Source organism: Vicia villosa, unplaced genomic scaffold, assembly GCF_029867415.1.
Source record: "Vicia villosa cultivar HV-30 ecotype Madison, WI unplaced genomic scaffold, Vvil1.0 ctg.000320F_1_1, whole genome shotgun sequence".
NCBI classification, from domain to species: Eukaryota; Viridiplantae; Streptophyta; class Magnoliopsida; order Fabales; family Fabaceae; genus Vicia; species Vicia villosa.
Window position 1 is genome coordinate 109,921 of NW_026705142.1, and position 24,895 is coordinate 134,815.

Genomic DNA, 24,895 nt, shown 5'->3' on the forward strand with positions numbered 1-24,895 from the left:
GAGATACTAGTGATGAGTCGGTGGACAGCTCTAATGGAAATGAATAAGGGAGTTAGTTGGTCTTATAAATTATTGAGATCCAGGAAATAAATATGTGATGGGTTGCACTTGCACTTGCACGAGTTGGTCTTATAAATTTCAGGTAGGAATGGTTGTTATAGTACAGTACTAACGTTTATATTCTCACACATATTAATTGTATTTAAATGGTAGTTTTTACGATTTTAGTAAAGATCATTTTTCTTTTATGTCGTAAAATTAATTGATTTGTAATATTGTTTTTTTGGCGATTTTGGTCCGTTTCTTGTGTATTGAGGTTGGATACCCTTAATTCTCTCTTATATTGAATTCTTGCTTTCACACTTGACCCACTTATTTTTATGAAGGTCTATTTTAGCAAGCTTTAACTACAAAATGGTTAAATGCACCTTAAGGTGCATGTTGCTAAAATAGACCTTCATAAAAATAAGTGGGTGTATTATAGCAAACTCCACAGGGGTTTGCTATAATACACCCACTCATTTTTATGAAGGTGTGTTTTAGTAAGTTTTAACTAAAAAAATACTTAAATGCACCTTAAGGTGCATGTTGTTAAAATAGACCTTCATAAAAATAAGTGGGTCTATTGTAGCAAAACCCATATATATATATATATATATATATATATATATATATATATATATATATATATATATATATATATATAGGATTCATCAAGAGAGAAAAATTAATAGCCATATTAATGTATCAACATTCTCTCTCTTGATGAATCCAATAGTTGATATTTGTTCCTCTCATCTCTCATTATAAAATGCTCTCACTTGATATGCTATATATATATATATATATATATATATATATATATATATATATATATATAGGGGACGACTCAAGTGAGAACACTTGGTTATTATGAGAAATGAGAACAATGAATCACGACCATTAAATTTTAATTTTGTTGATTTTAATGGACTGGATTGGTTTCCCTTTCTATATTGATTTAAAATAAATATTAAGGATCATAGAAAGAGAAACCAATCCAGTCCATTAAAATCAACAAAATTAAAATTTAATGGTCGTGATTCATTGTTCTCATTTCTCATAATAACCAAGTGTTCTCACTTGAGTCGTTCCCTATATATATATATATATATATATATATATATATATATATATATATATATATATATATATATATATATATATATATATATATATATATATATATATTAATTAAAAATCTATGATTAAATTGAGATAACATGATATAGAAAATGTTGACGCGACATGAGTATTTAAAAGCCTTGTAGGTTGTAACTTGGGTGGGTATAAAAATAAAATAAAATGGTTGGAATGACCTACTAGTAGTACTAGTCTATAATAATAAAGAGATGCATTGAGTTAGGAGAGGTTCAGGTATCGAAGTGATTTAAAGATACTGCTTTTCCTTTATATAAATACCCAACCGAACCACTTATTGCAGCCTCTTTATTGCTTCTTCCTCCTTCTACTATTTACAATTGTTCCGTTACTATCATATTCATTCACACTAACCATTTCTTTTACTTTCACATTTCAACTGCCTCTTACTCACTCACAGAGCATCCATCATCGTCTCAGGCTTTTCCTCACAACTCTACGATCGTAGATCTTCCACAACTCCGCCACCGGAGGTATTATTACTTGTTTTTACAACAACTGTTATTTTCTCATTTGCGATTACTACAATAATTAACGTCGTAGATCATTGATTTAGTGCATTCAATTTTATATTACTGTTAATTTAATTGAATAATTAGGATTTTGCATGTAATTGATTGGGTTTTGAAGATTGTAAAATGTCATTTATTTCTCAGGGCCATTAGGCGTATGTGAAAAGTTTGCCTCACGACTAGCAGCTAGGATAGTATTTTTTTTTTAATAATTGATTTAAATAAAATTGGCTTAACGGTATTATCAGAACAGAATCAATTTACAGAGTATTCCCACTTATAAAGTACAACGCATCCTACACACGTGACTTTGTAGGAAAATTAAGACAATGTTACCAAAAAATTGTTTTTTCTTTACCTCAACAATTTTTGAATCAGTATCAGATACTAATATGACGACAATTAGTTAATTGTTTTACAAAAAATTTTTTTTTTTTACTTTATCACGTCTTATACATTTCTTTAACAAATCTCGCCCAGCTAAAAAATTTAAACATGCATTGAATCAATATTATCAATCCAAACTTAAAAATATTAATTTTGATTAGAATATTTAAATTTATTTTAATAATAGATGGATTTATTATATATGTACCGGTGTTGGTGTTCTACGTTTTTCTTTTACATTATCATTGTTTAGTGTCTGTGCTATTGTACATTCTCACATCTTAACGGTGTCCGTATTGTGTCCGATGTCCGTGTTAGATTCTGTGTTTTCGTACATTCTCCCGCTTATTATGTAATAGGATAACCTGAATTTTTTAAAAAGGAAAGTAGAGTAAAAGTGCACTTAATATTTTGGTACAAATATTCTCAAAAACAAAAATTGGTACAAATGGATATAGGCAGTTAGATCAAAGGGATTTTTTAAAGCATTCAAACAAACATATTTCAAATATGAAATCAACTAAGTCTTAGCATTGGTTCTATATGCTGCATCTAGCTCCTTTTGAAAGCAGCCTAAAATTTCACAAGTCTTTGCATTGTTTCATGTATTATATGCAGATTTGAATTTGAAAACAATGCATAATATGGATCATTACCTTCTACAATGCCAGATTATAATTATCCAAATCTTGAAGTTTGTTCTGAATTCTAATCTATTTATGATTTTGTGTTGCGCTAGAGAAAACGCCCTAGCGGAATACAAGAACTCGAAGCTCAAAATTTTCAACTTAAAGAGGAATTGAAGAATGTTAGGAGCAACTGAATGTGTCTGAATAATGCAATAAGCAGCTTGAGTAGATTGCTAATTGTGAAAAGGCATATACCAGAATAGCAGAATCACCGGGCCTAGAATTACAAAACTTGAAGCACAAGTTATCAGAATCACTTTCTCTTGTGAACAACATGAAACACCAGCTCCAAGATTGCAAAGAGTCGGTTCAGGCTCAACCGTTGGTGAATGAGACTCTGCGACAACTCGAGGCAGCGAAAAGAACTGTCGAGTTCTTGAGAGCTGATGCTGCAAAAGCTGTGCATGGATACAACTCTTCTGCTTTAGAGTTAGACAAATCTAGAACATGCGTGATTTCACACGACAGTAATTTGGAAATAGAAGAAAAAAGATTGCGAAAGGGAGATAGTACTAATCATATTGAAATCGAGTTTCGTTCTTTGAGATCTGAGGTTGAATTTCTTAGGTCTGCGATAGAGATTGCCGAGACTAAATTCCAGGAAGAACAGATTCAGAACACAGTGAAGATTAGGAACGCCTACGAGTTAATCGAACGGATAAAATCCGAAGCGAATCAGAGGGAATCAGAACTGAAAACAAAGAAAGCTGAAATTGAGGAGTTGAAGGAGAAACTGTTGGATAAGGAAAATGAGTTGCAAGGTATTGTAGATGAGAATGAGAAGTTGAACTCAAAGCTTGAAAAAAATGTGGCGTTGTCAACGAAGAAGGAACGCGAACTTAAGGAGGAACTTAAAAGGTTAGACGAATGTGTAGCGGTAATGAAGGGCGAAATGATGGATAAAGAAACAACATTGCAAAGTATATCAGAAGAGAATGAAATTCTGAAGATGGAAATCAATAAGAGGTTCACATTCTCAAATGTCGGTATGATGAGCGATGAAGTTGCAGCCGAAATAGGGGCGGCCAAGGCTGCAGAACGCGACGCTTTTGCAAAACTTAAGATAATGATTGAGGAGGCAGATAGGAGCAATAATAAGGCGGCAAGAGTGACTGAGATGCTCGAAGCAGCACAAGCGGCGAATACGGAAAAAGAAGCTGAATTGAAGAGAATCAAAGTGCAATGTGATCAGTGGAGGAAGGCTGCCGAGACAGCTGCTGCAATGTTTTCGACAGGGAAGAATGGAAACATCGCGGAGAGATCGATGTCTATGGACAATAACTACAACTGCAGTGTGATGAAGAGTAATAAGTACTCAAACTTTTATGAAGAGATTGATGATTGGAGTGATTTACAAAGGAAGAAAAATGGGAATGTATTGAAAAAGATTGGTGACTTGTGGAAGAAGCCTCAGAAAATCACTGGTTGATTCATGAAGTGCTTTTGAATTCCACTGTCCAGTAAGTTTTTGCTGGAATTTTTTGTTGTGCAATTCCTTTTTGCTATGTTAGTGCTGACATAGATTTGAAACTGTTTTGTGAACATTGTTTGATAGTTTAGCATTAAGTTGTTGAATGAAATAGACATTCACCTTTCTGCATAGTTTGACACACATTTTAAGCTAGGGTGGCAAAATGAACCGGTCCGCCGGATAATGTCCGTTTTGTCTGTACTTTTTGGCAGGTATAAATTTTATGCCTGCATTCTATTATGTTTGTTCAACTCCATTCTATTTTTTTTTCAGACTTTTGCAGACGTACGTAAACATTAACATAATTTTTTTTTCAATTTTTAAACTATAAAAGTGCAGTGCCCACTCTGTTCTGTCCTCATTTTCCAAAGCTTATGAGTTAATAAAATTTAGAAACAATTTTTTCCTTACATGTTACATCTTATTAATAATGTTAAACATGTGTAAATAAATACTTAATTCAATTTAAGATAAAAATTGTTAGTTCAGCTACAAAGTTAACTAAAATTTCACAATTATGAACTTCATCAACTCATAGTAAATAATGTGCTTAATTCAACTACATAATTAACTACAACTTCATAATTATAAATGTAATTTTAATTGGGACTGATCAATTAAATTAATCATATTTTTATATGTAATTAATCATATATTGCAACTTGCAAGTGTAGGAAAAATTGTGAGTCATATAATCATATTTTCATTGTTATAATGGATTTATAATTCCTCCTTTTCTGCCGTGGCACAATGTTACCTGCAGAAGTTGTCTTAAGAAACTAACATTTTTTTTTGTTATGCTTCACTAGACATGCATCTTTGAACTTACTCCAAATATGTATAATTAATTTGTTTTTGAGTCAAAGCTTCAATTTTATTACTAAAATTATTCTAAAAATGTATTTCCAGAAACAATTCAGAAATGAATTTCCGAAACATATTGCTAACCGAACACAAGATGCAGCATTGGATAATCATCACAATTAGATATTGGAAACAAGCCATAGTCAATGCGTTGAGTTGTAGCGAAAGGGATGCTGATATTGCCAATGTATCCACAACTAAATGATGCTGGATACTCTCTATCTCCTCCTGCAAAAACAAGATGTAGCATGAGGTGTAAAAACAAAAAGAAAGATAATAAATTTTCGGAGACATTTTAGAAATGTATTTTTCAAATAAATTTCACCATAAGATTGAGACGTGACTCAAAAAAGAGCGAATTGTGTGTGCGTAACAATTTAACAAATGTAGATGAATTTTAATTCTTTTAAATGGACCTCACTAAAGTTTATGTGATTGTTATGGAGGGATTTACTGCTTTAATGCAAAAATCTGTGGCTACAGGAGCTTTCAAGGGTTTTAAGATTCCTTCAATCATAGATACTGTTGTCCAGCTTTGAAGAATCAATTTGGTGGAGGGACATTATGAGCATTGGGTTCAAGGAAACTCAGAACAAGATTAATGTTAATGATTTTATAAGGTGTAAAATTAGTCATGGCAGTATGGTGTCTTTTTTGCATAGCTTTTGGTTAGGTGATCAATCTACTAGTGAAGCGTACCCATATTTATATGCTCTTTCTGTTAATAAATCAAGAAGCGTTCTGGATATGGGAGTTTGGGAAAATTGGACTTGGAATTGGAACTTTAACATGTTACGCGCATACTCAACAACAGCTTGAAGATTTGGTTTGGTTAGCGATTGTTTGGTTAGTTAGAAGTAGTATTTTATTTTCAGGGAAAATGTTGTAATGTTGATGACATTATTATTTTAATCAAGTTATTAGTTTGGAGTTGAGTTCTAGAGAAAATATCAACTATATAGTTTTGTACGACTGGTTTACTTCTCCATTAGTTTGTTGTCGGAGTAGTTAATCTTTTCCCGCTTGGCCAAATGTATTTTGTGTGTTGAGTGGGTTTCGAATACCCCTTTAACTCAATTTTAATATTGTTATATTATTGTATCATTGTTTATTAAAAAAAAAGGAAGCTTGTCGCTTTCTTTCATCGTCACAATGTTGATATGATACACGTTAAAAAAAAACCTGTTTAATCAGGGGTATTTGTCAGAGAAAAAGCCCCTCACAAATTTATTACTCCCTCCGTCTCATAATAAGTGTCCCATTTGAGTAATGCGCGGGTTTTAAGAAAATGATTGGATGTGTTGGTTTTAGTAAAAAAGTTAATGTCATTTACTAGAATACCCCTATTAATAGTAGTTGAATAACGTGAAAGTTAATAAATAGGGGCATAATAGTGGAAAAATAATAATGATTGATGCATTGGAATTATAAATGGACAATTAATTTGAGACAAGGAAAAACTGCAAATAAGACACTTATTATGAGACGGAGGGAGTATGTCACTTGAGATTAATCCTTTTGCAACGCAAAAAATGATATATCACATTATTTACGATGGGCAGCCCCCTGCAAATAATACAAGATAATTTTGAATTTTAAAATGAAGCATTTGTCTGGAACAACACCCTAGCAAATTTTGGCTTTGTCAAATCTATAGTCATTATTAGTTTGTCATTTGCAAGAGTAGCTCCTAACAAATTTTAGGTTATCATTTGTGAGGGGTAGCCATGTTTTCTCCTTCTTTTCTTCATTTTTTCATATTTCTTTTTTTTCGTGTGCATAAGGTATATCTTTATGAACGGAGCATAAATATTCAAATATTATTTATATTACTAAAAGTATTATATTTATTACTCAAAATAATATACAGATTACTCAAAATAGTATAAATATTACTTAGAGCAATGAATATATTACTCAAAATAATTAAAATTCGATATTACTCAGAATGATATAAATATTATTCAGAATAGTGTACTCATTAATCACAATTAATAATTACTCATAATTAATAAATGTGTACAAATAATGCATATATTATTTATGGATTATGATATTATTACTCGTTTCTAACTAAAATGTTACTCGGAATAATTTAAATATTACTCGTACGAGACTTATGCACCGTACATAAGGATATACCTTATGCACATCAACCTGACTCTTTTTTTCATATTTTTTTTTCTTTCTCTTCAAACCTTCAATAACACTAATATTTTTTAAGATAAATTATTATGTTTAAATTAAATTTTAATTTTTTTTTTAATTTCGAATTTCCTTCTCTATTTTCTTAAAAAAATAATTTGAAAGTTATTGAAATATTTTTAGTAAAAATATTTAGTTTGGTAAAAAAATTAATATTATTTTGAGAAATATTATTTAGAGAAAATATATATTTTAGAGAAAAAATATGTAATTTTATTTAAAGAAAATATATAATTTAGAGAATGTATATATTTGTAAATATATATTTATTTAGAAAATATATTATTTTATTTAGGAAATTATATATTTTAGAGAAAGTATATTATTTTATTAGTGTATATTTATTTAAAGAGGAATGATATATTTACATAAAATGATACAACTACACACCATATGGCCATACGGTTTACTCTTTTTATTATATTTAATAATTATTTTTTTTACCTTTTCTAATACATATGAAAATATGGCCATGTTGTTTTTAATGTGGTGTAAGTATACAGTGTAAAATTCATGGTGTATGAATAGCAGTTCTCTTATATATATATATATATATATATATATATATATATATATATATATATATATATATATATATATATATATATATATATATATATATATATATATATATATATAGGGAGCGTATCCGGTGAGAACTGATATCTTTTATGAGAAATGAGAACAATTGATATCAACTGTCAGATTTAATTAACGTTTAAGATTTATTGATTCCATATTAAGAGCACCTTACTGGATTTTTATCAATTATGATCAATATTTAAAAATTCCATAAATAAAGTATCTTTTCTAAAGCATATTGTTATTTCTTTAATTATTAGAATATTATCAAAATAGGAGAATTTTTTCGGAATTATAACACTTAATATTTAAATGTTATCACAATTTTTTTATTTTTACTATAATTCTAACTCCATTTTAATTTGATCTATAATTTATTTTGAATGAAATAAATTATTTTATTTATAATATATATTTTTATTCTTCATAACTGAGTTTGATTTGTTCATTATTTAATTTTGAATAATACTATGAATATAAAATTTAATTTATACTTAAGAATTCATAAACTTTTATTCTTCACATAATTATAAATATAATTTGTTATTAATTTGTCACTTATATTTTCATTTAAGTAAAAAACTTAAGAATGTAAATTTATTACTGATATTTTGATTTGGATGATTTATTTATTTTTAAATTAATTTTTTTTTGCATGCTATACTATTCTAACCATTTTAATTTTTTTTTAAAAATCTATTATTTATATTTGTATTTGATTAAAAATATTGAAGAAAACGGAATTATTACTTATATTTTAATTTGGTTGATTTATTTATTTGAAAGTTTGAAATATTTTGTTTTTGCAAGTTATTATTGCGACTATTTTAAATTAAAACACATTATTGATTTATCAGATATATTTTAATTTGATTAAAAGTTTTAAGAATGTAAAATTATTAGATATATAAAGATTTGGTTGAATTATTAACTTGCAAGCTTGGTAATTTCTCTTCTTTTTTTTTTAAATTTCAGCGATCATCACCATTTAAAATAAATTATACTTGCATTAAAATTTTAATAATTAAAGCAAGTAAAAAAAATTCGGGAATAACATCTTTTTATGAAAAATTTAAATACTGAGCATACTAGATAAAAAGACAATAATATGCTATTTGTATGGAATTAATAAATCTTATAAGTGATAAATATGATTAAAATGTTATTTATTCAATCATAAGATTAAAATATATTTATCACCAATTATTTAATCTTATTTGATCAAATAATAGCACAGTAGTAAAAAAAATTGTGATAACATTAAGTGTTATAATTCCGAAAAAATTCTCCTATTTTGATAATATACTAATAATTAAAGAAATAACAATATTCTTTAGAAAAGATACTTTATTTATGAAATTTTTAAATATTGATCATAATTGATAAAAATTCAGTAAGGTGCTCTTAATAAGAATCAATAAATCTTAAACGTTAATTAAATCTGACGGTTGATATCAATAGTTCTCATTTCTCACAAAGATATCAGTTCTCACCGGATACGCTCCCTATATATATATATATATATATATATATATATATATATATATATATATGGGGACGACTCAAGTGAGAACACTTGGTTATTATGAGAAATGAGAACAATGAATCACGACCATTAAATTTGATTTTAATGGACTTGATTGGTTTCTCTTTCTAAGATCCAGTCCATTAAATATTAAGGATCTTAGAAAGAGAAACCAATCCAATCCATTAAAATCAAATCTAATGGCCGTGATTCATTGTTCTCATTTCTCATAATAACCAAGTGTTCTCACTTGAGTCGTCCCCTATATATATATATATATATATATATATATATATATATATATATATATATATATATATATATATATATATATATATATATATATATATATATATATATATATATATATATATATATCATATGAGAATGCCATATTTATATGAGAATGTGAGAATGAATCTGAACAATTGAATTTTAAAATAAATGGTAGAGATTATGGGTGAATCTTTTTTTCTCTCTCCTATATATATATATATATATATATATATATATATATATATATATATATATATATATATATATATATATATATATATATATATATATATATATATATATATATGTGTGTTTTTTTTTTTTATTAGAACGAGTGTAATCAGTAAAAAAAAAAAAAAAGAATGTCAATTTAGCAAAGGCTAAACTTCTCTCAAATTTTAAAACAGCATACTCCCAAAATGAGTGACCTATTTCAATTTCCAATACACTTTTTCCAATTCTACCCTCTAATTATTAAAAAGTTCACTATTTCCAATACATTATAAGGGCATTATAGTAAAAACAATATTATCTCTCTTACTTTTTTACACTTTTCTTAATCTGTGTGAAATGGTGTGCTGGGTCATTCATTGTGGGACGGAGGGAGTATTACTTTGTCAGAGGCTTCATCCTAATTAAATATTGACACGCCACGCCACTTAACAAGCCCCTCGTAAATAATTTGCGACAACTTATTTAGCTAGGAATCTGTCTCATTGCAAATTTCCGTTTTGTGAGAAATATTTTACATTTATAAGGTGTTTAACCCTTGATTAATATTTTACATTTATAAGGTGTTTAACCTTTGATTAAGCAGACTTTTTCTTGGACACAAGCCAAAACCAAGCCCAACCATCTTAAGACTTGGTGGCAACTCATTCAAATTGGGTCAAGCCTAATCCAAACCATCACCACTCGAATCACAAATATAGCTTTTCAAAATAATATCGTAAAATTAGAAAAGGTGTGTTCTTAAGAGGTTTTGGATATAAAAAAAACAAGAGATGGAGTATTATTATTGTGACAAATTCTGACAGTCATATAATGTTGAAACTGATTACTGAATGTTTTCTCACGCCAGAATCTTCCCTTGGATCTTGTCTGCCAAATTCTTCACCGAAGTTGCCGCTCACGCTTCACTGAAATTTCTAATTCATTGGGACTCGCAAATTCTTCATATCACATCCACTGTCCTATCACAGTCATAGGAACCAGTTACTACTTTAGTTCATTTTATTTTCACATTATTGTAAATAAATAGAGTAATGCCGTATTGTATTTTAATATAAAAATATTTCTAGTGAACAATTTTAAACATTTTCCCACTTTATACAAGACATTTTGTCACCTAGAGCAATGGCTAATTGGAATATATCTTGGTAAAACCACCCAGAATAATTCAAAACTGAAAATTCCTGAAATGGGAATTCTAACTGTTCAGATTTAGAAAACTCAGAGTCAGGTTTCATAAATATATCTTTGAAACGTCACTCTCATTACAGTATGATTTAAGAAAATAGTTCACTCCAATTTCATTGATTTTGGTGGCAAACAAACATATCTCAAATTTCATTACTCTATTCACCATTACTATTACATAAAGACTTTCTTACAACAACAAAAAAATGTAACATTTTAGTAAATCTAATAAAAGAAGAAAACAAGGTACAAAAGATCATTGATCCATTTTTAAATGCACCAAATCTCTTATCAACCCAATACTACTAAAGAGGATTGAAAATTTAATTAACCCTAAACCAATATAATTTAGTCAAACATTAGACGAATTTATACCAACCACCTCTAAATTGTTAAATTGCAGTCTGCAATCACAATTTCATCTATGCAACTTCATCTGCAATAGACCGCATACGCAATTCAAAACCATAATAGCTTTTGATTCTACATGAGAGGACTTTGAAGAAGCCCTTGCCAAGAAGGTGTGTTGAAACCATTATTCCAACTAGCTCTTGCTTGTTCAACTTCACCCATGTTTGCAATTCCTCCATTCATCTGCCATGGAAAGCCACCAAAAACCTTACTTTCAGTTTGCTCTTGCTTCATGTTAAAGGCAGCATTGCAATTGCCCATTTCTTGATCATAATTAAACATCATCTCTTCACTAACCCCACAATTGTTGTTTCCGCTATTCACTTCTCCATTGTCACCATTTCCAAACCCCCCACCATTATACATATTTTGAACATTGTTATTATTATAATGCATTCCATTTCCAAGAAACAACCCACTTCTAATTGCATCCATAAACCCATGATTTATGTTCATTGAATTGTTCATGCTTGACCCATTGTTTCCCACCATTGAAAACTCATTCTCATCATACCCCATTTGCCCACCACATGATTGTTTCTGAAGCCTAGCCAATGCTAATGCAAACTCATTAGATTGATCAAAATGAGGTACGCTTGAAAACGGATTATGATTCGGCACAAATGCTTGATCTTGAACCCTCTTCGACGACGATGATCTCTTATTCTTCCTACATCCACCACCAACAGGAACATTCCTCAATGTCCCACCTTTGGTCCAATATCTCCGGCAAGACTTACAGAAATATCTCGGCTGAGTAAGACTGTAATTGTTGTAGTAACAGAATTTAGTGTTGGTGGAATCACATCTCGGACATTTCAAAGCTTGTTCTGGCTGAGGTTTTGGTTTGTTTTCTTGCTGTTCTTTCGAACAAACCAGCATGTTTTCCATTGATGATTGCCTTGACATTTGCTGCAACAACAAAAAAAATCAAATCCTCCCATGAGTGCAAATCAAATTAAATAACCTCTACTAAAAAAAATTATACAGAAATAAAACAGAAAAACAGACAACAAACTGCGCTGCTAAAACAGAAAAACAGACAACAAACTGCGCTGCTACCCAGATAAAAGATGTAAATTTGGTCATGCATGTATAATGATGCATCATACCTGAGAAGAAGGATCCATTTCATACAATAAGTATGATGAGTGAAAGTGTTGGTTTGTATAATTGAAGTGAGATATAAAAGAAGGAAAAGAAAAGGAATGGAGAGAGTGAAAAATCAAAATGAGGTTGGTAGTGGAAGCACAGGTGTATGGTAGGTTGGTATATATAACAAAAAATTCTAACCCAAAAAAAAAAAATATATTGATATTTGCCGTACAATGAGGATGGCTTGCACAAAGAGATAACGTTACAAATAAAAAAATTGGGTGTATTTTGTGTTGAACGGTTTCATACTCCCTCCGTCTCATAATAAGTGTCCCATTTGAGTAATGCGCGGTTTTTAAGAAAATGATTGGATGTGTTGGTTTTAGTAAAAAAGTTAATGTCATTTACTAGAATACCCCTATCAATAGTAGTTGAATAACGTGAAAGTTAATAAATAGGGGTATAATAGTGGAAAAATAATAATGATTGATGCATTGGAATTGTAAAAGGACAATTAATTTGAGACAAGGAAAAACTACAAATGAGACACTTATTATGAGACGGAGGGAGTACTAAGCAAGAAAAACCTGTGGTGATTTGTCTGTATGCTACAGTTATGGTCAGTGGATGTGTGGAAATGTGAGTGGATGTGGGACCTACCTTCGCTGGAGTGTAGGCAGTTAGGTCCCCACAATTCCACTAGTTACTGTCTCATCTCCCAAATGTTCATTCGTTCGTTCCCTCATTTTATGGACTGGTCACTGATTTTCTTTGCCTTGGGAAGTGTGCGTTCTTTGTTCACATTTTTTGTTACTCCTTCCTTGGTTTCTAATTTGATCGGATTCCTTGCTTTCACAAGTTTTTGGTAGTGCATTGGGAATCTGATTTCATAGGTTAAGGAACTTTTATCAATTTTACCTCATCTAAATATTTTTAAATTATCTTATTAATCTAATTTTTTAATATCTTGATAAATAAAAATTTTGATTTAAATTAAATATTTTAAAAATAATACTTTCTAATAATGTTAAATTTTTTTAGAAAAATTTTGTCAATTATTGTTGTCTTTCTCGTTAGAAGTTTTTGATGTGATTTATATCGATTTAAGTAGAAAAATTTATATAATATAAAAATAAAATTTATTTGCGGTTCAGTTTAATTTTGGATAATTAATTATAAATTATAATTTTTTATTAATTTAGATATTTTTAAAATTTAAATTAATTATTATAATTTCAATTAATATTAAAATTATAAAAAAATACTATAAAATAATAATTTTGAAATAATACATCACATATAATATATAAAAATTTAAAATTATAAAATAAAATATTTGAAATAAGTGAATTAATAAAATAATTATTAATTAATTAATTAAAGTAATAAATAATATAAAAATCAATTAAATATCAACATATTATAAATTAATATAATATATTATATAAATAAATGATAAAATGTATACATACAATATCTATTCAGTTTAGATTAATCTCAAAAATCAATCTAAATTCCAATATAATACAAGTGATTTTTTTTGGTTTATCACCACCGATATAGTCCGGTTCAGGGGTCAATTGTGGTTCTTCCTATCAAGTCCGGTATCAATCATCACTAGACCAACTATTAATCAAGTGATTTTAATAAAAGAGAATTGCAAACACATACAAAATAATTTGATTTTTTAAAATTTTTAATTTTTTAAAATTAATTTACAATGTTAATTAGATTGATTTAAATTTAAATATTCATATTTTCCATCTTTAAGAAATAGTATCTGCATCTACAGTTGCTTGCATAGATATCCTACTTATAAAAAATTAATCTAAATATTGGACACGAGAAAAAACAAAGATTTGGTCTAAGAAAGGGTAAAAAAATTGTTAAACAATTTTGTGGATAGGCATGATGAAAGATGGGGTCCAAGTAATGAGCAATAAGAAATTGATTACTCCAATTAATAGTGCATTCGTCGTTTGTTGAATGTTCGAGTGATGTAGACAGGTAATGATGGTTGGTGACAAGGAAAATGACACCTATGACCGTCAAACAAAAGAATCTTAAAATCTTAATCCTGTTCTTTCATTATTTTGTGCATTTATATTCACCTATTCACACATATTAAACCGGTATTACCGTAACCCCAATCAAGTGTTGTTTTTGTGGTATGATGAAACACGTTGTGTTGTTGTGACTCAGAGTTCATCATCATCATTGTCATGCATCAATTTTGCTTTACTTGAGTTGGGGTTTTTTGGTCCTTCAATTTGGGTGCTGGTGGTCCCTTTATACCCCAAAACTGATCATGAACAATAATAATCTAACTACAGTACACTCATCAGTGACTTGTCTTAACTTACACTTTATTCTATCGATTTCTTAGGGGTTCTTTTCTTTCAAATTTATTCAACAGACATAATTTCCCACTGTACAGTTCACAACAGACCTAATGTCTTTTTTTAAATTAATATTATTAAATAAATATATTAAATATTCTTTTAACATACTCTTTCTAATTTTGAATACTATAGTCTAAGAAAATTGCCGTGTTTAATAAATTTTGGACTAAAGTTTTACTTATATTCAAGCCCGGAAATAAGCTAAGGATTTTTTTTTGTAAAGTTGCCTCTAGTCTAGCTCAAAATTTTTTAAAACGGCGCCAAAATATTAGTAGATCACATGCTTTTACAACTAGTCCAGTAGTTTTTATTGGGATTTAGATGGTGTGTATTGTAGAAAAATTAACTTAAATGATGTGATTCAATTCTGAAGAATGAGAATGTAATTTTTTATGTAGATGTTGGAAGAGACACCAAAATTAAAATATATTGTGGGTTCTAATTGATTTCAAAGCATGATTTTTGACCGAAGTAAAGAGTTGTCGAAATATCGAAGGAGTGTATCATGACAAAATATTGACTTAGCTATAAATAGGGAGTAGCTCCTGTCATTGTATAATGCAGTTCCATAGTTGAATAAAATCTCAGTTGAGCTTCACAGTACTAACCTTAAAGGTACACTTCTGCTCCGCCGCATCAGAAGCTCTACTCCATCTCAACTTCCGCATCTCACTCTAAATGTGGTTCCAGAATGAAACAGTGGCGTCATATATGGATATAAACTTTTGATTCTCGCGTTCTCACGACTATGTATCTCTGCGTTTAAATTTTGAACGTAGAGTTCTATTTGACGTCTGAATAAGGATCCAGGAAATTAAGCACCAAAATCCATTACGATTAATTGATTCGAATCTTACACCTTTTGCAATCTATCGATTTTCCAGATCTTTAATCATGCATATCTCTGATTTCTTAGATCTGTGGAAATGGCTAGATCTAGAGCTTTTTGTTCTGCCAATACACGTGAAGCCTCCTTGACTGCCTCTGTCGTAGCATTGACCATTGTTAATAGGCCAAACGCCACTCCCCCTCCTAGAGAAATGAATTTTGGCGTCAACTTTCCTCCAAGGCCATATCTAATCCTTCCTCCTCCAAGAGTGAAGACTGTCCAAGCTCCACCACTTCGAGTTCCTGCTCCTCTACCTCAAAGATATCGCACAGTTTCGGCATCCTTGAGGCGAACCTAGGCACTCAAGGCGCAAATGGACTAATCAACGGTATTTACAAAATTGTTCAACAATAAAACTCCAAAGAAATGGAGGAAAGGTTCATTCGATTAGAAGAAAGCCTCCAACATGCTCAACCTCGAGTGAATTCAGTTCAAGAGGCCACATCCGAGATAGATTTCCCCAGCAGTCTATTGTTGTCTATGATGAAGAGGAGCAAAATCCAGAAGTTAAAAGCCTTCTCTAAAGGCGGTAAACATAATATTCCTCCCCGAAGTTTGAGCGGGGACTAAGACAGTTATTCTCTACACCTGGATCGAAACGAATATCCGACGATCCAGGTATAATCTAAGCACCCTCGATGTGCCCAGATCCTAGAAAGCAATAGCACCAAATCATTATGAAAACCTCCTAAATTAGGGGAGTACGATAGAAATGAGGACCCCGACGAACACATCTAGCTCGTCAATGACCGGCTAGACTATTACAGTGCTGACGATGCTTCCAAGTGCAAGCTACTAGTGTTAACCTTGGTTGGACCAACCTGGTTGTGGTTCAACGGTCCTCCTGATATTTGTATTGAATCATGGACTATTTTGGCAATCGCCTTCCTCCGAAATTAAAGTATTGACACTTTCACAAAGGGCACGACTTAATACAGACGATTTTATCCAACTTAAAGATGTTATTGAAGCGCTAATAAAAAAAGTTCGGGTGTCTAAATACGTTAAGGGCTGAAAACAGACCGAGAAGAGTATCCAAAAGCCAATTCCCCCAAGAAGCTTATGAAGCCAGTCTCAGCGGGAAAAAAAGAAAGAGAAAATGATAAAGGAAAACACTCATATATTACTTCCATCACCGGCGGTGCACCTTAGACGAACCTAGCCTCTAAAGGTATAGTCAAAAGGAAAAGTGCCAAAATGATGATCGTATACAAAAATTAAGGTAGTCCGTCATATAAAACCCTTGACCTACCTATACTAGGGTTTCATTATCTAAGAAGGTTAGGGGAATTCCTAACAAATATTTTCCCTTGGTAATCACGACTACCGTAGGACAGTTCAACGTCTCACGGATTTTCATTGACAAGGGAAATTCATGTGATATTGTTTACTCATCTCTATTTGGAAAAAAATGCCTAGACAAAGAAAGCCTAATATCATACGATGGTTTAGATTTACAAGCTTTCAACGGAAATACCACTCACTCCTAGGGTTACGTAGAGCTAATGGTATTCGTAGAAGAGGAAAGATGCTTGTGGTCCACCAACACTCAGTTCTTGGTCATCCCATGCAAGAGCCTTTATAAATGCATCCTATGTAGACCCTTCACTACAACATAAGATGTTGTAGCCTTACCTATTCAATAAAAGCTCAAGTACAACCTTCATGGAGAGCCAACATGACCTCCCTCATATGGTAGCTCCAAAACCTAGGGGAATCAACATGACCTCCCTCATATGGTAGCTCCAAAATCTGAACCTCTGCACACCCCGGCGTGAATAAAGCGGGAAACAATTGACAACAAAAAGTAATAAGCATGAAAAGTGCTCGATTATATTTCTTATTTTACATCCACATGCATGCATATATAAATGTGTAAACTGCTATATAGCATATATGAATGATTGTTCACTATGAATGAAAATACGCAAAGACTAAAATGTTTGTTCCTTTATGTTCATATCTCATTAGTACAAAATCGGGGTACAACCAACACAATAGATGTCGGAAGTAAAGGTTTCGGGTGTTGACGGATACTCTTTTCACGTTCGACTAAAGCAATTAATTCCCCTCGGCGTCATACGCGCCGAAAGATTCTAGGTGTGCCGTCAAAGAAACTTTGCATGTACTACTAAATAAATAATTTCCCCTAGCTCCAAACACACCTAAAGATTCTAGGGGTGCTCTCGAAGACGTTTTGCACGTCCAACTACGACAATCAGTTCCCCACAGTGCATTGCGTGCCTTCAGAATTCAAGGGAATAGCTAGAGATGTTTTGTACGTCCAACTACATAAACCAATTCCTCTAGAGATGCTATCAGTTACGTTTTGCACCTCCAAATATACCATTCAAAGACCCACACCCAATCATGCATAGCTGGCACACCCCCCGTTCGAATCTAGCCAATCTAAGGGATGAAAGTGGTGAAGCCTAAATACATCCACCTCAATCTCATGTTTTACCTTGGGGAGAGGGACGATGTGTAATACGGTGAACTGACTTTTTATCGATCGAAAATGTCGCGGTAAAGCATGAGTCGCCACCGACTTTTATTTTATCCAAACTATATTCGGAAAGGCAAAAAGAAACAGAAAAAAACCTTTTAAGAAATCTGAGTTCGGGGGGTAATTTATGCAAAGGGAAGGTGTAAGGCACCCTTTGCATCCATGGTTTTCCATGGGCTCTTAATTGCTTTGCTTGCTCGTTTGTTTAGAAAATGTAGATGAAAGAGATAGGGACTTTAGCTTGTGAATAAGCGTTGCCCTTTTGAAAAATTATGAGAAAGAATATAATAAAAAGGTTTGAGCATTGCAAGGCAATTAGGGGCAATTACCTTAAACTCAGATGATAGGTCTCTTTTTGCCTTTCAGCATGAAAGGGTCTATCCTTGCCATAAGAGGACAGGAAGCCTTTCGTTTGGAGGTTGAAGGGTCATCGAAGCATCCTTTGCCATAAGACTGTCCCATGCCATAGAGGGGCAGGTAGTCTAAGGCAAGGATCAGAATAAGCCATTTTTGTTAGGCAACCAGAAGATACCTCAGCCTTTTTCCGTGGGCAACTTCCGAGGGTCGAGGTCATATTGCGTATCGAAGGCAGCATCATTTAGGGTCGTATGACCTTTAGTATTCGAGGCAGCATGGCCGAGGTATCTTCGAATTCGAGGGACGTGGCTTATTCTGCAAAAACAAACACGAAGGCAACAGGCAACAGGCAACAGGCAACAAGGCAACAGAGAGGTTACCCCAAAAGGGTGCGTGTGTGCAACAATCACGTGATTATGTTCAGATATTTATCTTTTAATTAGTTATTCTGATTCAGTTTAAGGCTTGCACTCCCTAAGATTACTAACCACGCAATAATATAAAGCAATAAAAGGGGCGGGAAATTGTAACCAGCGGGATATAATTAATATTTAAAACAAAAAATATTAGAGTTAGGGTTCAGGGTTACCGATACGCGTAGCTTTGGCAATTAGCAAACCCTGAAAATTGGAAAAGAAAAAAAATAAACAAAGAAGGGTGAGTGCATTATCGGTTCGGAGGCAAACGAGGTTAACCCTAAAAATAAAAGGATAAAGGATTTAAAAATAATTAAATAAACAAAGAAAGGCACTTAGCTTTGCATTTGATCTGATATGGTTGGCAGTCGGAGGAAACCTCGGGATTAACCCTGAAAAATCGGCAAAGGCAGAAGATGGAGTGAATGTATGCACAGTTCAAAAATATAAGGGCAAACCCTAAAATCAAAAGGAAACAAAATAGACTATCAAATACTTAGCTTTTTGAAGGGCGTGGCGCGTAGTCGGAGGAATCTTGATTAATCCATGCATGCACAATCTATAAATATTTGAACTCACGATGGTAGTACTCACCAATTGATAAAACAAAAGAAGATCCCAGTAAATTTCCAGTCAAAAGCAAAACATGAACAGCTAATAGGAGCAGCTTGAGCTTTTCTTCCATCACATACGATTTTCTCAAGTGAACGAGACTCTATTTTTCTTAAATCAAAATGCTGCAAAACAAACACAAAACAACAAATATCATGAAATCGATGAAATCGATGAGCGAAGACTCACAGTGGAAGGGGAGTTTCCATGCAGTGGTTCGATACAAGCTCGCGATGCCGGTGTTTAGCGAGTATAGCCGAGGCGTGGTGGTGGTCATCAGAGAGAAACAAGCCCGACGGTGGTGTTTGTTTGCGGTGGTCGGAGCGCGGCGATGTCACTTGGGGCGTGACTGTTTCGGGAGATGGATTCAACCGACGTTGTTGCTCGTCGAAGCGGCATGGATCTCGGGTGGAGGTGATTTCAACGAGCTAGCCTTCTATCTCGACTCTCCTCCCTTTTTTTTTTTTTTACAGCAATTGATGCTTTCTTTTTGTTTAACAAAGGAGGGGATAGTTTTGATGGTTATCCTTAGTGATAATTTGTGAAGGTTTTTTACCTACAATAAGGTTAGTAGGTATATGTTGTACAATGTGTAAGTGGAAATCGATGGCCTCCGGTAAAGGTTTGTGTGTGAAAAAAAATGGCCTTAGGTTAGAGATTGTCGGTATGTATATACCGAGTTTGCGTGTCGTGGGAAGGATGGAGACTTGTTAGTTGGTAAAAAGGGTTCTCCCCCTAGAAATCAGGATTTTGTTCTTATTTATAATATACAAAACTAGGTTAAACCTATTGGATTATAATTAATTAAAAATAACCAAAAGCCCGAACAAAAGAAATTATCTTGATTTTTTATGATTATATCTAACCAATTAAAAACTAATCTAAAATGTAAAAAATCTAGAATTAAAATCTTTTTATTTTTTATGGAAAAGGTGAAACAACTAAGAAAATTAATTGTCAATAATAAAAAAATATTTTTTGTGATTTTAAGAAAAAGTAATTTAAAACAGAAATTAAGTTAGTAAAAAAACTGTTAGTAGTGTGACTTGAACACGGGACCTCGCGCTATTGTACCTTTCACGCTCAAATTCTTACCAAGTGTGCCAATTCATTTATTCGAAATAAAATGGCGTTTATAAATATATGAGGGCAAATTTTAGGGTATGACAGCTGCCCCTGTTCAATCTTCTTACACTTGAGGATGTAGATTGGCTTGTATGCCAGTCGGTATCTGAAGGTGGAAGATGATTGAACACTAGAATACCAAGAAATTTGCCCTAGCTGGAGTAGGGACTTTTGTCGGAGATGGGCTTGTGGATGCCATCTGGTAGTTGAAGTTTGAGAAATGTCGTTTGCGCGTTGATCGTGTCATTACCGTTCGTAGTAAATGAATTAGATCTTTTGGAGAGATAATCGTGTCTACATCGTTCGTGATGATAGAATTAGACTCTCTTGTCGTGTCAGCACCGTTCGTAGTAACTGAATTAGACCATGGACGTCAGTGATCATGTCTACACCGTTCGTGATGATAGAATTAGACCTCTGAAATCTGATCGTGTCAGTACCGTTCGTAGTATCTGAATTAGATCTTCTGTCGTGTCAGTACCGTTCGTAGTAGCTGAATTAGACTGAGAAGGTCAGTGATCGTGTCTACACCGTTCGTGATGATAGAATTAGATCTCTGAGAGTTGACCGTGTCAGTACCGTTCGTAGTAACCGAATTAGATCTTTTGTCGTGTCAGTACTGTTCGTAGTAGCTGAATTAGACTTTGAAAGTGATCGTGTCATTACCGTTCGTGGTAAATGAATTAGATCTTCGAGCGTTGATCGTGTCAGTACCATTCGTAGTAGCTGAATTAGATCTTGGAAAGTTGGAGATTTCGTTCATTTGTCGGTACCTGTATTCTGAAAAAGGTAAGGTTAATCTTTATGCAATGTCATGATGCATGGGTTATGTAATGAATCCCTCAAAATAAATGAGAGCTTTTGCATGTTATGTATGAGTTCATTATGCGGTAATGTATGCAGTGTATGAATATGTTTATGACATATGTGAATATGATTTATGTTGTCTTTGATTAAGAAAGTAGATCTTTATGTCCTTGTAATTGTACTGTCTGATCTTGTCTTGAAGATGCTCAGCTGGGAATTTATGATTTCTGCTTGGAGATGATCAGTGACTTGATGTTCCCTGATTGGTGATAAAGATATTGATAAATCATGTTGGAGGAGAGCGATAGTGTTGAAGATGTAAACTCTGTTGGGCAGCCATGTCTTCATCGGGAGCGCTTGAAGATATCTTCTTAATGATTACTCTGTGGGGATATGATCTTGTGAACCCGGCTTTGTGGGGAGACATGGGTGAAAGTTGCCCCCAGTATTATAGTAACTACTACTTGATTTAGGACACGTCACTTAAAATGTCAAACGGGACTTGTATAGGTTTGCCCCAGTTAGCAAGAACTTTGGAAAGATTCACCTTGCAAGGACTTTATGAGATGTTCACTATGGGTGTCATGCCCCTCGTAATCATAGGCCCAGGACAATGCCCCATGTTGATTGGAAATAGATTCAGATTTACTTGGATGCATGCCCCTGATTGTTTTTGGCATCTTTGAGAGATTCTCGTAATCTTGACTTGATTGCCCCAGATTGATTTGGGCAAAGCGTGCCATGCCCCTTATATACGTAGGAGACATTGCTTCTCGGAGTAATCTTGTCTGTCGGGATAACTTCCAGTCATTAGTTGTACCCTGCGCAAGTTCTTTCTGATGCTAACATTTGAAATTATGTAGCAAAATATGTTTAATAATGAATTCATGAGAGGCAATGCATATGTCTGTCTTGAGTTTGTTGAAAAATATTAAAACTGGAGATGTAAAAACGTGATATTTGTAAAAACGTGGTATTCGTAACAATGTGATGTTTGTAAAAACGTGATATCAACTTAGCATTTTTGGTAACCTTAAGGAGTCAGGATACCTTTTTGGTGACAGTATGCTTTCGAACTAACCATGCTTCAATTAGGACTTTCAAGGGTTGTAACGTGGCTTGGTTCACGGTTTAAGAAACAAAGGATAATGGCTCAAAAATTTATTCATACCCATCCCTTCTTCGTGATGATCTTCCGTCCTAAGCTCAGTTAATTCAACTTATGCATTCCGGTTTCAAGAGACTTTTGGATTTGCACCTTTGATGATGATGGTTCACAAGCAAAGAGAACTTTTGAGATGGCAGTCACTTCTTCCTTTTGGTAGTCACAAAATTGTATTGTTCAGGAATTTATTGACTTCTCTTTTTTCATCTTTTTGATATCCCTAAATTTTGCCTGAACTGTCTATTTCGAGTTTACAGTCAGCGGGATGCCTTGATTTTTGCCTAAGTCATCTTTTTGATTTTTGACTTAGCAGGCTTTTCTTTGTATATATATTTTTTCTTTTTTTTTTCTTTTTGAAAGATATTGACTGCCTTGCTTAATGATCGATGAACCATCATTGGCTTTTGATTGACATCTCCAGCAGTTCTTTAATGTGTGCGGATGAACGCTTGTGATTGAAACCTTTGTTGAAAGGTGTACTGAATGATTCTCTTAAAATAGACTGCATAGCCAAATTAACTGAGAACTACCCTGCCCCCGGTTATGATCAAGGGTTTTATAAGAAAGAAACTTCTACTTCTTAGGCTCAAAGGGGTTGACGAGGGATTAACATCCTTATATCTCCACTGTTTAGGAATTGAAACAATGCCTGTACATCGTCAGCATAGTCCGCTCAAAAGCATATTGTATGAGGTTACGGTATCGTTTTCGTCATCCTCCCTCGAAAGGCATACAGCTTTAACAGGAGTTGAATATCACAAAACATATGCAAGGTAGAGACATAATTTAAAAATGAGTGATAACGAAATAATTTATTCAAGACAAACATATGCAATGCACTGATGATGATTATTAAAACAGATAATGTCTATCATGAGTCAAATGTTTAAACAAACAGAATAGAAATTGCACATGAAAGTAGATCTAATGATCCAATAGTTCGTCCGTCTAGATCTCAATCAGTCTTGTCATGACTAGGCATAAGAGCGGCGATCACCACAGGAGTCTCAAGAGGGGTGAATTAGATTTCTCCATCATTGATCAGATCTTGAATCTTATTCTTCAATGTCCAGCAATTGTTTTTGTAATGTCCAGGACTGTTGGAATGGTACGCGCACCTTGCATTGGGTTTATAGTAGGTGTTAGAATTCGTTGGCTCAATTGCCCTGAGCGTCTGGATCATATGAGTGAATTGATCGTTGTGACTCAGTTGTCGTGATTCCATTATCGTGACTCGGTTGTGGTGATTCTATTATCGTGACTCAGTTGTCGTGATTCCATTATTGTGACTCAGTTGTCGTGACTTTGTTGTCGTGACTCAGTTGTCGTGATTCCATTATCTTGACTCGGTTGTCGTGATTCCATTATCGTGACTCAGTTGTCGTGATTCCATTATCGTGACTCAGTTGTTGTGACTTTGTTGTCGTGACTCAGTTGTCGTGACTTCATTGTCGTGGTCTTTTCTTATTTGAGTGTCATGATTAAATCTTTAATCGCACGCTTCAACGGTCTACCATCCTTTATACCATAACCAGGATTGTTCGAATAATAAGCGCATCTCGCATTGTAATTTTACCCCAAGAATAGGAGTGCCTTCAATTCTTCTTGCCCCTTGGGTGAGTTCAGAATCAAAGTCTGGGATCGGATATTCCGAGCCTGAAGGTGTTTGACTGATTGCTCGAAATCCATTTATGTTGAGGTAAACAACAAGAGAGGATGAGATACCTGTTTTGAGAAACCTGTTATGCGATGTTATGAATGCAAATGCAATATTTTCAAGGATCTATAGGAATTTAGTTAGCGACATTAGAAAATGATTTGGTCGCGTCTTTGTCTGAAGAATTCTGAATTTTGTCTTTGAACGTCTTTCTTTGAGAATCAAGCTCACCATATCGAGTGGGTCATCGCCTCTGATTCGATGATACTTCTGAATTGGAAGGTACGTGGCCAGAGGAAAATAAATCCTCTTGCCCCTTGCTA

General features: G+C 32.9%; 2 protein-coding genes across 3 annotated transcripts; one reads left to right on the plus strand and one right to left on the minus strand.

Moving 5' to 3' along the window:
• Positions 1 to 1,299: 1,299 nt before the first annotated feature.
• LOC131626725 (interactor of constitutive active ROPs 3-like) lies at positions 1,300 to 4,384 on the plus strand. Of its 2 annotated transcripts, none has more exons than XM_058897559.1 (2): positions 1,300 to 1,673; positions 3,040 to 4,384. In XM_058897559.1, the coding sequence occupies exon 2, from the start codon at positions 3,063 to 3,065 to the stop codon at positions 4,215 to 4,217; it is 1,155 nt and encodes a 384-aa protein (XP_058753542.1). In that variant the 5' UTR covers positions 1,300 to 1,673; positions 3,040 to 3,062; the 3' UTR covers positions 4,218 to 4,384. The 2 variants fall into 2 exon arrangements, with proteins under 2 accessions (XP_058753542.1, XP_058753541.1); XM_058897558.1 differs by having other exon boundaries at positions 1,301 to 1,673; positions 2,839 to 4,384.
• A 6,839-nt stretch (positions 4,385 to 11,223) lies between these two features.
• Positions 11,224 to 12,802, minus strand: LOC131626726 (dof zinc finger protein DOF2.1-like). Its single transcript, XM_058897560.1, has 2 exons — positions 12,654 to 12,802; positions 11,224 to 12,453 (listed from the first exon to the last, which is right to left on the minus strand). Exons 1-2 carry the CDS (start codon positions 12,669 to 12,671, stop codon positions 11,614 to 11,616), a joined length of 858 nt encoding a protein of 285 aa, XP_058753543.1. The 5' UTR covers positions 12,672 to 12,802; the 3' UTR covers positions 11,224 to 11,613.
• Between the last annotated feature and the right edge of the window lie 12,093 nt (positions 12,803 to 24,895).

Bases quoted from the DNA above. Each gene is read 5' to 3' on its own strand.
- LOC131626725 (XM_058897559.1), top strand. From the start codon at position 3,063: ATGAAACACCAGCTCCAAGATTGCAAAGAGTCGGTTCAGGCTCAACCG.